This window comes from Canis lupus, chromosome 25 (genome assembly GCF_011100685.1).
Source record: "Canis lupus familiaris isolate Mischka breed German Shepherd chromosome 25, alternate assembly UU_Cfam_GSD_1.0, whole genome shotgun sequence".
NCBI lineage: Eukaryota > Metazoa > Chordata > Mammalia > Carnivora > Canidae > Canis > Canis lupus.
The window spans coordinates 43,805,956-43,819,821 of NC_049246.1; the positions used below are offsets into that span (position 1 = coordinate 43,805,956).

General features: G+C 41.1%; 1 protein-coding gene across 1 annotated transcript in view; it reads right to left on the reverse strand.

Annotated features, from left to right (window-relative positions):
- Window positions 1–13,628, reverse strand: part of PDE6D (phosphodiesterase 6D) — a 53,424-nt gene extending 39,796 nt beyond the window's left edge. The window contains 1 exon segment of the mRNA NM_001003156.1: window positions 13,520–13,628. Coding sequence (NP_001003156.1) covers window positions 13,520–13,569 — 50 coding nt within the window. The 5' untranslated portion in view covers window positions 13,570–13,628.
- Between the last annotated feature and the right edge of the window lie 238 nt (window positions 13,629–13,866).

Below are 13,866 nucleotides of genomic sequence, written 5' to 3' on the forward strand. Positions count from 1 at the left end.
TCAGAGAGAAGTCAGGGGGGTTGACTAGAATTCTCCGTCTCAGGCTGAGCAACCAGAAAGGAAGGTTCATTGAAGAGTGTCCAGGAGCCAAACATGGAGAACTGCTCATTCAGGATTCAGAAGGCTGTGGAAAGGGCAACTTAGAACTGGAGCTTGGCAAACTCAACCAACCAACCAACCAACCAACCCACCCACCCACCCCCATTCTCCCTAAGGAGAACAGCTAAGTCAGTCAGCCAAATTGCCGGAAAAAACACATTAGAATTTAAAAGCCCATTCTACATGAAGTTGAATTCATGACTTGGCAGAGTATCTGTAAATTATATATGGGCATGCGGTTCATTACCTATAGTTTGAGGAATTTCAAGGTAAGTAGAATTTCCAGGCAAAGTGGCTGACTCAGCACACACTGATGTATGCTAATGTCTGTCTACCGAGGCAGACCAGAGCAATAGGAGGCAAAGCATTAACATCAAGGTCACAGGCATGAAGAAAAACCTCTCTTCTCATTCCTACCCTGGAAGCAGCTGTAATGACTAGCAATAAACAAAGGGAGTCTCTATTTGGTGGTATCCTACGCATTTTCATCACAGGAATGCCTTTTCTCTTTCTTTCTTTCTTTCTTTCTTTCTTTCTTTCTTTCTTTCTTTTTTTTTTAAGGAATGCCTTTCTTTGCTCTGCTTTCCTAGTTTTGGGTTGTGGCCTTTTCTTTTTCTTCTTCTGGCTCTCTTTTAACACGCTGCTTTTATGATCTCTCCCCTCTCAAACTCTCTCCTCCTTTCTCACTTTCTGAACTCATTTCCTTTTCTTACTCCTACCTTCATTTAAAAAAATATTAAAATTTTAAAAATAATTATTTATTTATTTATTCATGAGAGACACAGATTGAGAGGAGAGGCAGAGACATAGGCAGAGGGAGAAGCAGGCTCCATGCAGGGAGTCCGATGCGGGACTCGATCCCGGATCCGGGGATCACAACCTGAGCCAAAGGCAGGCGCCCAACCGCTGAGCCACCCAGCCGTCCCTAATTTTTAAGTACTCTCTACACCCAACATGGGGCTTGAACTCGCTACACTGAGGTTCAGAGTCGTGTGCTCTACTGGCTGAGCCAACCAAGGCACCTCGAAACCTTCTTTAATTCTGAAATATCATTTCTTTCAAAGCCCTCCTTCTAGGCTTTTCCTGTACTAGCACTGGTTATAGAGAGCATCCTGTGTGAATCCTCATTCTTGAGAACCAATTCTAATTCATGGAAGCTAACACATCTTTCTCTGCCCAATAATCGCCTAGTGATTTTCTCTGTGGTATTTTTCTTATTTATGGGGGATGAGGTGGGAAAATACAAATGGATCCCTGAGAAACCAGGGTTTAGTATCTTTGAAACATTAGATGCAGCACTGTAATCAGTGATGATACCCCTGTGAAATAATACTCTGGCCCTGGCAAAGGCACTGTGCTTGGAAAGCATACAATCAAAATTCAAACTGGCCTGGGAAACAGTGAAGGCAAGTAATTTAGTAATGAGAAAAAGATCACTATTTGAAACTTTACACGGTCTTCTCACCAGCAAAGTCAAATGAAATCTTTTTTCTTCTCATAGGTCTGTTACTCTACTGATGTGTATAATTATGTGCCTGAAACTGGTCAGAAACAAGCCAGAACAAACATAGCCATAGAGATAATACAAGGCCCTTCCTTGTATACAAGGATGTGTTCCTAAATGCATGTCACTATTTTTTTTTTTTTTCCAGTCACTATTTCTTATGTTATTTGGAGGCATAGGGATATTGTTTGGAATCCTATCAAATGCCACATTCAGAGATCTGTGCATTTTACCTAGTTTTAAAAAATGCTACAGCACTGAGACGGAAATCAACTTCTTCAAGTTAGAATCCTCTTAAAAAAAAAAAAAGCAAAGCTGGAGATGATTTTGGTTTTCAAATGGGACATGTGTTTTCATGTAGAAGGCTTCCTTTGCTATCACTCCAACAGCTACTACTTCCCAGCATTGTGAAAAAAGGCTTCAGATGTGTAAGCTGGAGTAAAAAAGAACCACTAAAACTCTGGCTTTATCAATACCCTGGAACATGAAGCCTATAAATTTGCAAAATAGTAAACCAACCCTGAACTTTAAAATAAAGATAAATAATTGAAATAATGCTAGTAAGCACAATACATTTGTAGAGTTATGGTTTTTTTTTTTAATTTTTATTTATTTATAATAGTCACAGAGAGAGAGAGAGGGAGGCAGAGACATAGGCAGAGGGAGAAGCAGGCTCCATGCACTGGGAGCCCAATGTGGGATTCGATCCCGGGTCTCCAGGATCGCGCCCTGGGCCAAAGGCAGGCGCTAAACCGCTGCGCCACCCAGGGATCCCGAGTTATGGTTTTTAAAGTGAGTTGGCATATAACTATTTCACTCAAATTTCGGAATCTCTCTGTAAAGGAGACAATGCAAGCATTTTCCTTGTTTTACAGATGTTAAGCAACTTGCACAAAGTCAATAGCTTATATATGTGATTTTCATTCTTTCTTTTAAATTAAGCAATCTCTATGCCCAACATGGGGCTCAAACTCATGATCCCAACATTAAGAATCATACAATTCACTGAATGAGCCAGCCAGACACCCCAGTGATTTTCATTCTTTAATAAAGATCTCTCTACCTACTCAAGCTATTTCACTGATCCCTGCTTTCCTAGATCACCAGATTTCTTGAAAAAGTAAGCTATTCTTGATGACTTTATTTCATCTATTACTCATTTTCTAATCCTGGCATATTATTGTTTCCTCAAGTGTTGGCTACTCTCAAAAAGATCAACGATCTATAAGGTAGGGACTCTCAATAAAAAAATTGAGTGAATGAACAGAATTTCCAACAACTCCAAGGACTTGCTTTTGACCCTCCTTCCTCCTCATTCTTGATCCCAAATCCCCTCAAAATACTTTCTTCCTACATGTTTCATGTCATTTTCCTTCCTCTGTGACTCTCCAGTGTCTTGAAAATTAAACTACTCAACACCTACTCATCACCTCTCAAGATCCTTTTCCAATGACAATTCTGAAATCTTCCATAACACCTCCAGCAGTAGTCATTCTTCCTCTGAGGTTCCAAAGCACATTATGCTACTTAGGCACTTATCACAGTGTGTTCTGATTGTTATGGTCTCTTTCTCTCTCCCTTATACAATAACAGTTTTTTGGATATGAAAACTGGTTTATCATTTTTTATTTTTTTTAAAGATCTTATTTATTTATTCATGAAAGAGAAAGAGAGACAGTGAGAGAAAGAGAGAGAGTTAGGCAGAGACATAGGTAGAGGGAGAAGCCGGCTCCAAGCAAGGTACCCGATACGGGACTCGATCCCGGATCCTGGGATCACGCCCTCAGCCAAAGGCAGACGCTCAACCACTGAGCCACCCTGTACTGGGTTTTCAATTTACCTGGCACTTGCACATCCTGCTAACAAGTATCTGAATGAACAGTTAGTAAGTGGCAGCAAAAGGCCAGAGCTCCTTTGCCTTTACTCTGTACAGATGCCTCAAAAGCAAAGGCTTACAGTTAAATTTCTCACCTCTATTTGACGAAAGTGACTAGGTTAGATTCTCAGATTGTTTCTTTAAAAAAAAGTCTTAAATTTAGCCACAACCTGTCCACAAACCATCCTTTCCAAGCAGAACTGTCACTGGAGTAGCAGTGCCACACATGGTACAGTTATGACTCTCCTACAATTTGCCCATCTATTTTCTAATTGTCATGTGAGGACATGGGGAGGCGGCCATCTGCAAGACAGGAACAGAGTCACCTCCAGGAACCAAATTAGACCAACATATTGTTATTGGACTTTCCAGCCTTTGAACTATTGAAAAATAAATGTCTACTGTCTAAGTTACCTAGTCTGTGGTATTTTGGTATAGCAGCTCCAACATACTAATACATGCTGCTAAAAATTTTGGGAAATGGCTTTTTCAAGTAACTCTAATCCTAAGCTAAACCTTGCTCTCTGGGCAGCCTGGGTGGCTCAGTGGTTTAGCCCCGCCTTCGGCCCAGGGCGTGATCCTGGAGACCCAGATCGAGTCCCACATTGGGCTCCCTGCGTGGAGTCTGCCTCTCTCTCTGTCTCTCATGAATAAGTAAATAAAATCTTACAAAAAAAAAAAAAATCCCCACAATCCCACCACACAATGGCTTAAAAATAAATAAATAAATAAATAAATAAATAAACAAACAAACCAACCTTGCTCTCTGTAACTGAGAACTGAGGGAAAACAAAGAAGGATATAGAAGATATGACCACAAAAGAAGAGAATATTTTCAGGTGAAATCTGTGACTTATACACTGAGAAACATTTTTAAACTCAAAAAATACAGAAAAAAATTCTCTAGAGAGGCATCATAGTACACTATAGAAAACAACAGTATACAGAAAGATAAACTAAGGTTTAAATTAAAGTTCTGCCTTTATCTAAGGGATAACCTCATCAATCCTTAATATTCCATTTATAAAGTGAGGATAGAAATATACAGAGTTGAAAAAAAAAAGAAATATACAGAGTTGTAGAGTTGTTGTGATAATATAATAATTTATCAAAGTACTTTGAAAAACTGAAAAAGACTATAGGGATGTCATATTATTAGGCCATCCCTTTTCTTCTTGTGGCTATATTTAAAGTTTTATTAGAGTTATCAGTTTAGTTTTTTAGACTTTATCTAAATTCAGAGACAATAATTGCTCTCATGATCTGAAGCAGTGGATCTACAATGCACGAAACAGAATGCTTCATCAATACTGAGTATCTAAGAAAACAGTTATCTAAAAAAATGGAATTGATGTCTTGCTTTTAATTACATCAAATTACAAAAAATGTTTTGCCTATATTAGGTGTAGTACATATCTGAATAAAACACTTGCTAAAAGAATTGTCAATTAAGAATGATTGTCACTGAATCAAAGAATTGTGTTGGAAAAGGATTTGAGTCCTTCTGGAGATTATCTACTCTAACACCTGATCTGCTGCACACATAATTTCCCTCTGAAATACTTTTGATGGACAGGTGCATCCACTTGCTGCTTAAAATACTTTCTGGAAGATTTTTTTTTTCTTCAGGTAACTCTAATTGTTAGAAACTGGGCTAAATAAACTTTGTCCCCTAGAATGTCTACTCTTGAGTCTTGTACTTCTCTGAGAGCCACATAGAATGTATTTAATTTTTTCTCTTTAGAACAGTTTTTTAAACTTTAGCGGAGAACACTCACATGACAACCCTTGCTTAATTCTTCCTCTTCAGGTCAAACATTAACCATTTTCGGACTATTGTATGCCTGAGTTTCCAGTGCCTCTCCTTTGGACTAGCTGCACTTAGCCATGACCCCCTCATTGAAGATCAAACAAGTTCCTTATGTGTGGGACTGTTAACTTCTTTGCCAATCACTGAGATCTTTATGGATATTAGACTGTAAGAAAATACACTTGCTTTTCCTCTCGGTCTCAAAATTATCAAGTTAAAAGCAAAAAAAAAAAAAAGAATGGTACTCTTAAAATCTTGAAAATTTGAGTTTTTAGTATTCAAGTAATGGTTGGAACCACGAGATTATTCTAGATGGCCTTTACACTACCTTTCAGGGACGCCTGGGTGGCTCAGCGGTTGAGTGTCTGCCTTTGGCTCAGGGTGCGATCCCAGAGGTCTGGGATTGAATCCCACATCAAGCTCTCTGCACGAAGCCTGCTTCTCCTCCTTCTTCCTGTGTCTCTGCCTCTCTGTTTCTCTTACAAATAAACAAATCTTAAAAAACCCCACAAAACTACCTTTCAACGATGTTAAAGCTCAGGAATAGAGATAGGTCTATACATTTAGAAGTCAAGTCCTCTGTCATAGGGATTTGAGGATGCAGAGTTCTGACAAGGGAGGCCTGTGAATCTAAAGGGAGGTCAAGCTTAGTAAGAACCTAGAACTGGGGCAGCTCGGGTGGCTCAGCAGTTTTGCACCGCCTTCAGCCCAGGGTATGATCCTGGAGACCCAGGATCAAGTCCCAAGTCAGGCTCCCTGCATGGAGCCTGCTTCTCCCTCTGCCTGTGTCTCTGCCTCTCTTTCTCTCTGTGTCTCTCATGAATAAATAAAATCTTAAAAAAAAAAAAAAAAAAAAAAGAATCTAGAACTACCAAACCTCAGCACCACTGCTAGTCCTTTATCGAATACAGTGACAATACAGGCAGAATTTTTCATGGGAGTCTTACCATGTTCTGTTCCATTTCTCCAGAAGTTACTATAATGTTTCACTATAAACCATATACAGAATTCTGAAAGAAATTTAGAAGATCTGAAGAAGACTGTATCTAATTATATTCCAAACTCCTCCCCAAAACGTGAAAGCAGGAATGCCCATTTAAAGATCTTAAATTAACGGGCAGCCTGGGTGGCTCAGTAGTTTAGCGCCGCCTTTGGCCTAGGGTGTGATACTGGAGACCCTGGGTTGAGTCCCATGTTGGGCTCCCTGCATGGAGCCTGCTTCTCCCTCTGCCTGTGTCTCTGCCTGTGTCTCGCTCTGTGTGTCTCTCATGAATAAATAAAATCTTAAAAAAAAAAAAACATGATAAATAGGACATCCCTTCATTTAATATATTCAGGATAACAATAATAACTTCTCATCCTGGAGAACACACTACACGAAGTTTATTACTGTACAATCTGTGATCAACAGTGTTCATTGGCTTTATGAGTGTTGTGTTTTGACTGCTTTGCTAGAGTTTGAGCTGATAAACAAAAACTGTATTTTAGAAAATCATAAACCTCAAACTCATTTTTATTTTTATTTATTTATTTTTTTAAATTTTTATTTATTTATGATAGTCACAGAGAGAGAGAGAGAGAGAGGCAGAGACTCAGGCAGAGGGAGAAGCAGGCTCCATGCACTGGGAGCCCGATGTGGGATTCGATCCCGGGTCTCCAGGATCGCGCCCTGGGCCAAAGGCAGGCGCCAAACCGCTGCGCCACCCAGGGATCCCTCAAACTCATTTTTAATACTTGGCCAAGACATCTATTAGAGAATACTGACATTCAAGAAAAGTTCAACAGTCTCCTATTTTTAATAAAGAAATCTAAGTGAACAGAAGATTTAAAGCCAACTATTTTTGACTGGAAGTAAAGTTAAAGATCAAGGTGCTATGAGAAAGAGCATATGGGGGATCCAGGACCAAACTATGGAAAGGGAATGCAAGAACACATAAAAGGTACTTTTAGAAACCTTCTGAGCCAAATTAGTTTCTTTTCTGATAAGTTGTCATAAATTGAAATGTAATTAGTTCCTAAGAAACAAGATAAACACTAGGCATACATCAGTGCTTATTAATTAAACCATTTCCTCAAAGAGGCAAAACAGAAGTATTATAGTTTCTCAGTAAGACAATGTAACAGTACGAAGGCCCTGGTTTATCTCAGAAAAAAACTGGCTTTGCAGCAATATTACCACTGTTATTGTTATAATGTTAAAAATTACTAATAAAACAAATAATAACATAGCTAACATTTATTATTTACTATGGGCCAGGTTTTACATACAGTCTCATGTAATTCTCATAAACACTCTGAGGAAATTATATGGCCACTGAGGTTTAGAGTTTGAATGTTCTGTCCAGGATAACAATGGTAGAGGCACTAAGTTCGAACCCAGAGTCCATACTTTTAACCACTGCACTCTTAACTACTGCTCTATGCTCTGCTGCAGTTATACATAAACTTTCTCCATAAAACCTATTCACACACAGCAAGTGAAGTGTCCCTTTCCCCCAAACAGCTGCCAATACTGAATGTTATCAATCGATTTTTATTGATTATTTATAGTAGGCTCAAGCCTCATTTGGAGCTGGAATTCACAACCTCAAATCAAGAGTCACATGTTCTACTGACTTAGCCAACCAGGGACCCCTATTATCAACCTTTAAAATTTTTGTCAATTAATTGGGAAAAAAAAGAGTCTATTAAGGTTGAATATCTCTTTTTTTTTTTTTTTTTTTTTTTTTTTTTTTTTTATTTTTTTTTTTAAGGTTGAATATCTCTTAAGTTTATTCATTGGCTATTTGTAGTTTTCTTCTGTGAACTCTTTGTTCATATCCTTTGTCCATTTTGAGTCAAACGTTTATTTTATGGATTTGTAGGCAGTCATTTATTTTTATTTTTATTTATTTATTTATTTTAAATTTTTATTTATTTATGATAGTCACAGAAAGAGAGAGAGAGAGAGAGAGAGAGAGAGGCAGAGACATAGGCAGAGGGAGAAGCAGGCTTCATGCACTGAGAGCCCGACGTGGGATTCGATCCCGGGTCTCCAAGATCGTGCCCTGGGCCAAAGGCAGGTGCCAAACCGCTGCGCCACCCAGGGATCCCTATTTTTATTTTTAAAAGGTTTTACTTATTTATTTGAGAGAGAGAGAGAGAGAGAGAGAGAGAGGCAGGGCAGGCAGAATCTTAAGCAGACATGGAGCTTTATCTCATGACTCTGAGATCAAGACCTGAGCCAAAATCAAGAGTTGATGCTTAACTGACTAAGTCATCCAGGCGCTCCTTAAAGATTTTAAGAAATCTCTACACTCAACATGGGGCTCGAACTCACAACCCTGAGATTAAGAGCCACATGTTCTACCAACTGAGCCAGTCAGGGGCCCCTGTAGGCAGTCATTTATTTTCTAGATATTATATTAACTTCTGCAGTATAAGTAAATAGGGGCAATTAGCTAATCATCAGAGAAAAAGTTAAATCACTACTTCATACCTTAGACTCAAGCAAATCCCAGATGGAGTAAAATAATAAAATTATAAAAGCATAGTTTTTCTTATGGTAGCCTGCAGTTTCTTGATATTAATAAAGCTGTATATAGCTATAAATATGTATATATTAAAACTATTCTCACAGTTGAAAATCAATGTCTAATTTTTTACTTCTCCAAAACTTATTTACTAATAACCCATTGATGACTAGACTTACTAATATAAAGTCAATTAACCTGTATTTTATATATGTATTATGTACCATATTCTTTTTTTTTTTTTAAAGATTTTACCTATTTATTCATGAGAGAGAGAGAGAGAGAGAGAGAGACGCAGAGACACAGGCAGAGGGAGAAGCAGGCCCCATGCAAGGAGCCCGATGTGGGACTCCATCCCGGGTCTCCAAGATCACACCCTGGGCTGAAGGCTGTGCTAAACTGCTGAGCCACCCGGGCTGCCCTATGTACCAGATTCTTACAATAAAATAAGTTGGAAGAAAAATGTTATTAAGAAAATCATGAGAGAAAACATATTTACAATACTGTAAAACCATACTCTATACTGTAGTTACTGAAAAAATTCTTGTCAGTGGACCTGTATGTAAACCAGTTTTGTTCAAGCGTCAACTATATTTGTGGTGAGGAAGAGCAGTTTGAATAGGCAAAACAGTGCATTATACAGACTACACTAGAACACTGTGTAAGAGGACTGTGACAAATCTATGTCATGGAAAGCAATGAAAAGTAATTATCTTTGGAAATTATGAATATGGTAAACTTATTATTAAGTGAAAAAATAAGTTAAGAAATAATGCTTATGATTTAATTTTTATAAAAGCAAATACATTAGCTACACTGGAAGACTACATTAAAAAAAATCAAAAAGGTGGGACGCCTGGGTGGCTCAGTGGTTAAGCATTTGCCTTCAGCTCAGTGCGTGATCTCGGAGTTTCGGGATTGAGTCCCACATCGGGCTCCCTGCATGGAGCCTGCTTCTCCCTCTGCCTGTGTCTCTGCCTCTCTCTCTGTGTCTCTCATGAATAAATAAGACTTTTTAAAGGTCATTTCTGGGTGGCTAGAGTATGTAACAGAAAAAATAAATACCATTTTATTTTATTTTTAAAAAGATTTTATGTATTTATTAGAGATGGGGAGAGAGATGGGCGGGGGGGGGGGTGGGGCGCACAGACACAGGCAGAGGGGGAAGCAGGCCCCATGCAAGGAGCCTGATGTGGGACTGGATCTCCAGTCTCCAGGATCACGCCTTGGGCTGAAGGCAGCGCTAAACAGTTAAGCCACCAGGGCTGCCCCAAATACCATTTTAAAACAGCACAAGAAGTTAGATTTCTACCACATATCATTTGTGTAAAAACATTTCAGGTGGAAATGAAAACATAGAATATTTAATTTTAGGATAAGGAAGGTCTAGTTTTATTTAGTTATAACAATTCATTTAATCTGTATTGCAAACCTATGTAGTAGATACTATGATTTTTATCCATTTGAATATTAAAGAAATGGATGGAAAGGGAGTTGAGTGACTTGCCCAAGGTCAGGAAGGTCTTCTTAAGACACAAAATACAGGAGTACCTGGGTGGCTCAGTTGCTTTAGCATCGGGGACTCTTGATTTTGGCTAAGGTCATGATCTCAAGGTGGTACTGAGCTCCATCTTGTGCTTTGCATCAGCCAGTCTGCTTGAGATTCTCTCCCTCTCCCTCTCTCTCTCTGCCCCTCCACCTGATTCCATGTGTGTGTGGAGAATGTGCATGCCCATGTGCCCTCTCTCTCTCAAAAAAAGAAATAAATCTTTAAGACACAAAATGCAGAAGCCATATGGAAAATGCTGATGAATTTGAAATGATAATTTAAAATTTGTTCAACAGGGTGGCCTGGGTGACTCAGTCAGTTAAGCATCTGTCTTCAGAGTCCTGGGATGAAGTCCCTCTCCCTCTGGCCTTCCCTCATGCTCATGCTCTCTCTCAATATAACATCCTTAAAAATAAATAAATAAATAAATAAATAAATAAATAAATAAATAAATAAAATTTGTTCAACTAAAAAGGAGATGAACAATATATTGATGGAAAATATTTGCAACATACAGAACAGGCAAATGATATTAAGGCACACACACAAACCAGTAAGTAAAAAATTCAATAGTAAAATGGGCAAAAAACAAAATCAACAAGTGATTCACAGAAAAGGAACTGCCAAACAGAAGATTTTGCAACTTCTCTAACAATAATAAGAGCTAATATATAATGTTTACTAGGCATCAGGTGCTTTTCTAAATGCTTCAGCTATCAACTCATTCAATCTTCGTAACAACCCTATGAGATAAGTACTATTTTTAACCCCATTTACAGATGAGGAAATTGAGGCTGAGGTTAAATGAGTTGCTCAGGGACAACCAAGAGTGTAGGGCTGGGATTCCAACACAGAACAGCTCTACAGTCCAGAATTCTTCTTAACCACTATGCTCTATTACCTGTCCAGGGATCTAGATATCCAGGGAAATACAAATTAAAATAAGGTATCACTTGTCTAAATTGGCAAAAATATAAAAGACAGAGTCAATGTGGAACTGAGCACTGTCAACATCGCTGGTAGGAGACTCTAATGGTGCTTTCTTTTGGTAGAAAAAAACTCTTACAGAAACAGATTCAATGAAAGTTCAGAAAAACAATTCACCCAATAAAAAAGGTGGACAATAAGCAGTTTGTTTTACTAAAAGATTGTGTTTTCCTGAAGGTAGTAGCAAATTCTAGAACTCCTTTCCTTTCTCTCTTAATCCTCAGATGTCAATAAAGGCTACCAGAGGATGAGCATCCTCTTGCTCCCATGCTAACTTTTTTATGCGGCTGCTTCCCTTGAGATTTAATCAGCTCAGGTCAAACCTTCTCTGAAAGCCTGTTTCTTAATACACTAACGTCATCATTGAACTGGTTAATTCACCTGATGATGATTTCTACTCTTTTCCACATGTGTCCCTTAACCTCTTTCTCAACAGCTTCAAGAGCCCAGACTGAGGTAAGAAGTTTCTTTGTTTGAAAACCATTAAAAAGATTCTTTCTTGTTTTCAGCAGTATGTTAATTCCAATTGGACCAAAAACGTTGCTTCTGAAATCTCTCAATTCCCCAGTCTCTGATTTTACTATCTACAGTATACATGTAACTAACAATACAAATTACTTAGGGGAAAAATAAAATCCATGTCACAGCTTTTCTAAGACTTCAGCCATCCCTATTTACTTATAGGTGCCATTATGAAAAAAGACACCGAAAGGTACACGAAGCTATAAAAAGAGGCTTTTACTAAACTTTACCACGAATGACCTTATGCCTAGTGTATAATGCCTTCCGTTTTTTTTCAAAAGAAGCATAGCAGATCAGCTTCCATTTGAAACTTTTCATTTGTATATCTAAAATGTCCTGTAACTTTTTTGTTGTTGTTGTTGTTGTTGCATTTTGGGTTCTAAAATTTACTACCAACTTGCTTTCTGACTGTGAAAAGCAATTAAAATTTCCAGCGGTGAAATGGGCATCGTGAAAACACAAAGGCAGCTCAGAGAACAGTGCTTCACTAAATCTCCTTTGGGGGGGTGGGGGGAGACCTAAAGTGATGACTACAACTTCACGGAGAGAAGAATTTGAGAACGTTCCATTTTGTACGCACGGGATGTAAAAAGAGATTTAAGCTCAGCAGGAAAATGTGAAATTGGAATGTCCAGGTTTGCCTATTTTTCATCCGCATCCTATGGTCACAGACAGACACTCCATTTAAACACGAGGCTTCCTAATACGTTAAAGAGAGAAAGAAGGTTGCACAAGCGGCACCACAACAGGCCAGGCCTGGGGCAATGATTTCTAGATCCTGCTAAATCCTACCGTGTCCCCAAAGTAATCAAATAATTGCTGGACAGCTCCACCTGGTCTCCGCGTGAACCTCACAAACGCAAGCGCGCAGATACCTTTGCCAGGAGTCCCGGTGCAAAACCAAAACACCTCAAGGCATCTCACGCTCGAGTGCAGGGTCCTCACTTCGCTGGACAGAAAAGTGAAAGGCTGAGAGAGAAGCTGCCACCATCCAGTGCCTCACAAGGCCAAGAGAGTGTTAAGATGAGGTGGATCCCGGGCTTCTCTTGGCCCACCTTCCTCTCTGCTCCAGCCCTGGAAGGAGCCACAAGTGAGGCAGAGAAGTTGTGGAAACAAGGAGGGGGTGGCGTAGAGGGGGGGACGGGGGAACCCGGGAGAGTTCAGCACAAGCATTTGCATTTGTCCCACCCAAGGTCACTCGCTCCGAGTCACTTTTCCCTGCTCCCCCGGGGCCTTCCCGCCAAACGGGCTGCAGGGCTGCGAGGCCAGCCCCCCGCGCCCCTCGGCCCTCCCTGCGGGCCGCAGCCCCCCTTCTGGCCTCCGGGCGCGGGCCGAGGCTCGGACCCAAGCCGGCCTCACCGCCACGCGTTTCCGACGCCCGCCGCGTCTCCCAGCCCAATTCGGACAGGGGCTCCTCCACTCCAGCCCCCGGCTCCCGGCAACGTCTCCTTCCTCCCTCAGGACGCCCCCTGCCCCGCCTCCAGTACCCGGTCCCGCCGGGGGGACCGGGACGCCGTTCCCTCGGTCCCCTCCGTCCCCTCCCGCCGCGCTCCCGTCCCGAGCCCAGCAGGCGCGGCCCCCGCCCCCGGCCCGTCTCCTCCGCCAGCGGCCGCCCCCCAAGTCCTCCCGGCCCCGCCCCGCCCCACTCCCGGGCGGATACAGTTTGAAGCCCTTCAGGATCTCCCTGGCCCTCTCGTCCTTGGCTGACATGATGCGGCGGCCGCCGCCCGCGGCTCTCCCACGCTGGCCCGGCGGAGCCTCGCAGACGGTGCCCAGGAACCGAGGACGGAGCCGCAGCGCGGCCTGGAGACCTCCAGCGAGCAGCGGCAGCGGCCAGACCCGGACCGGCCTCTCCCTCCCCTCAGCTCCCGCTCCTGATCCCTTCTCCTTCCCCCTAGCCTCGGAGCGCCCGCCCCAAAGCCAATGGAAAGCCCTCCTCGCCGATTGGCATCCCGAGCAGCCAATAGAAACATTCAGCGGCTTCGCCGGGGGACGACGAGCGTCAGT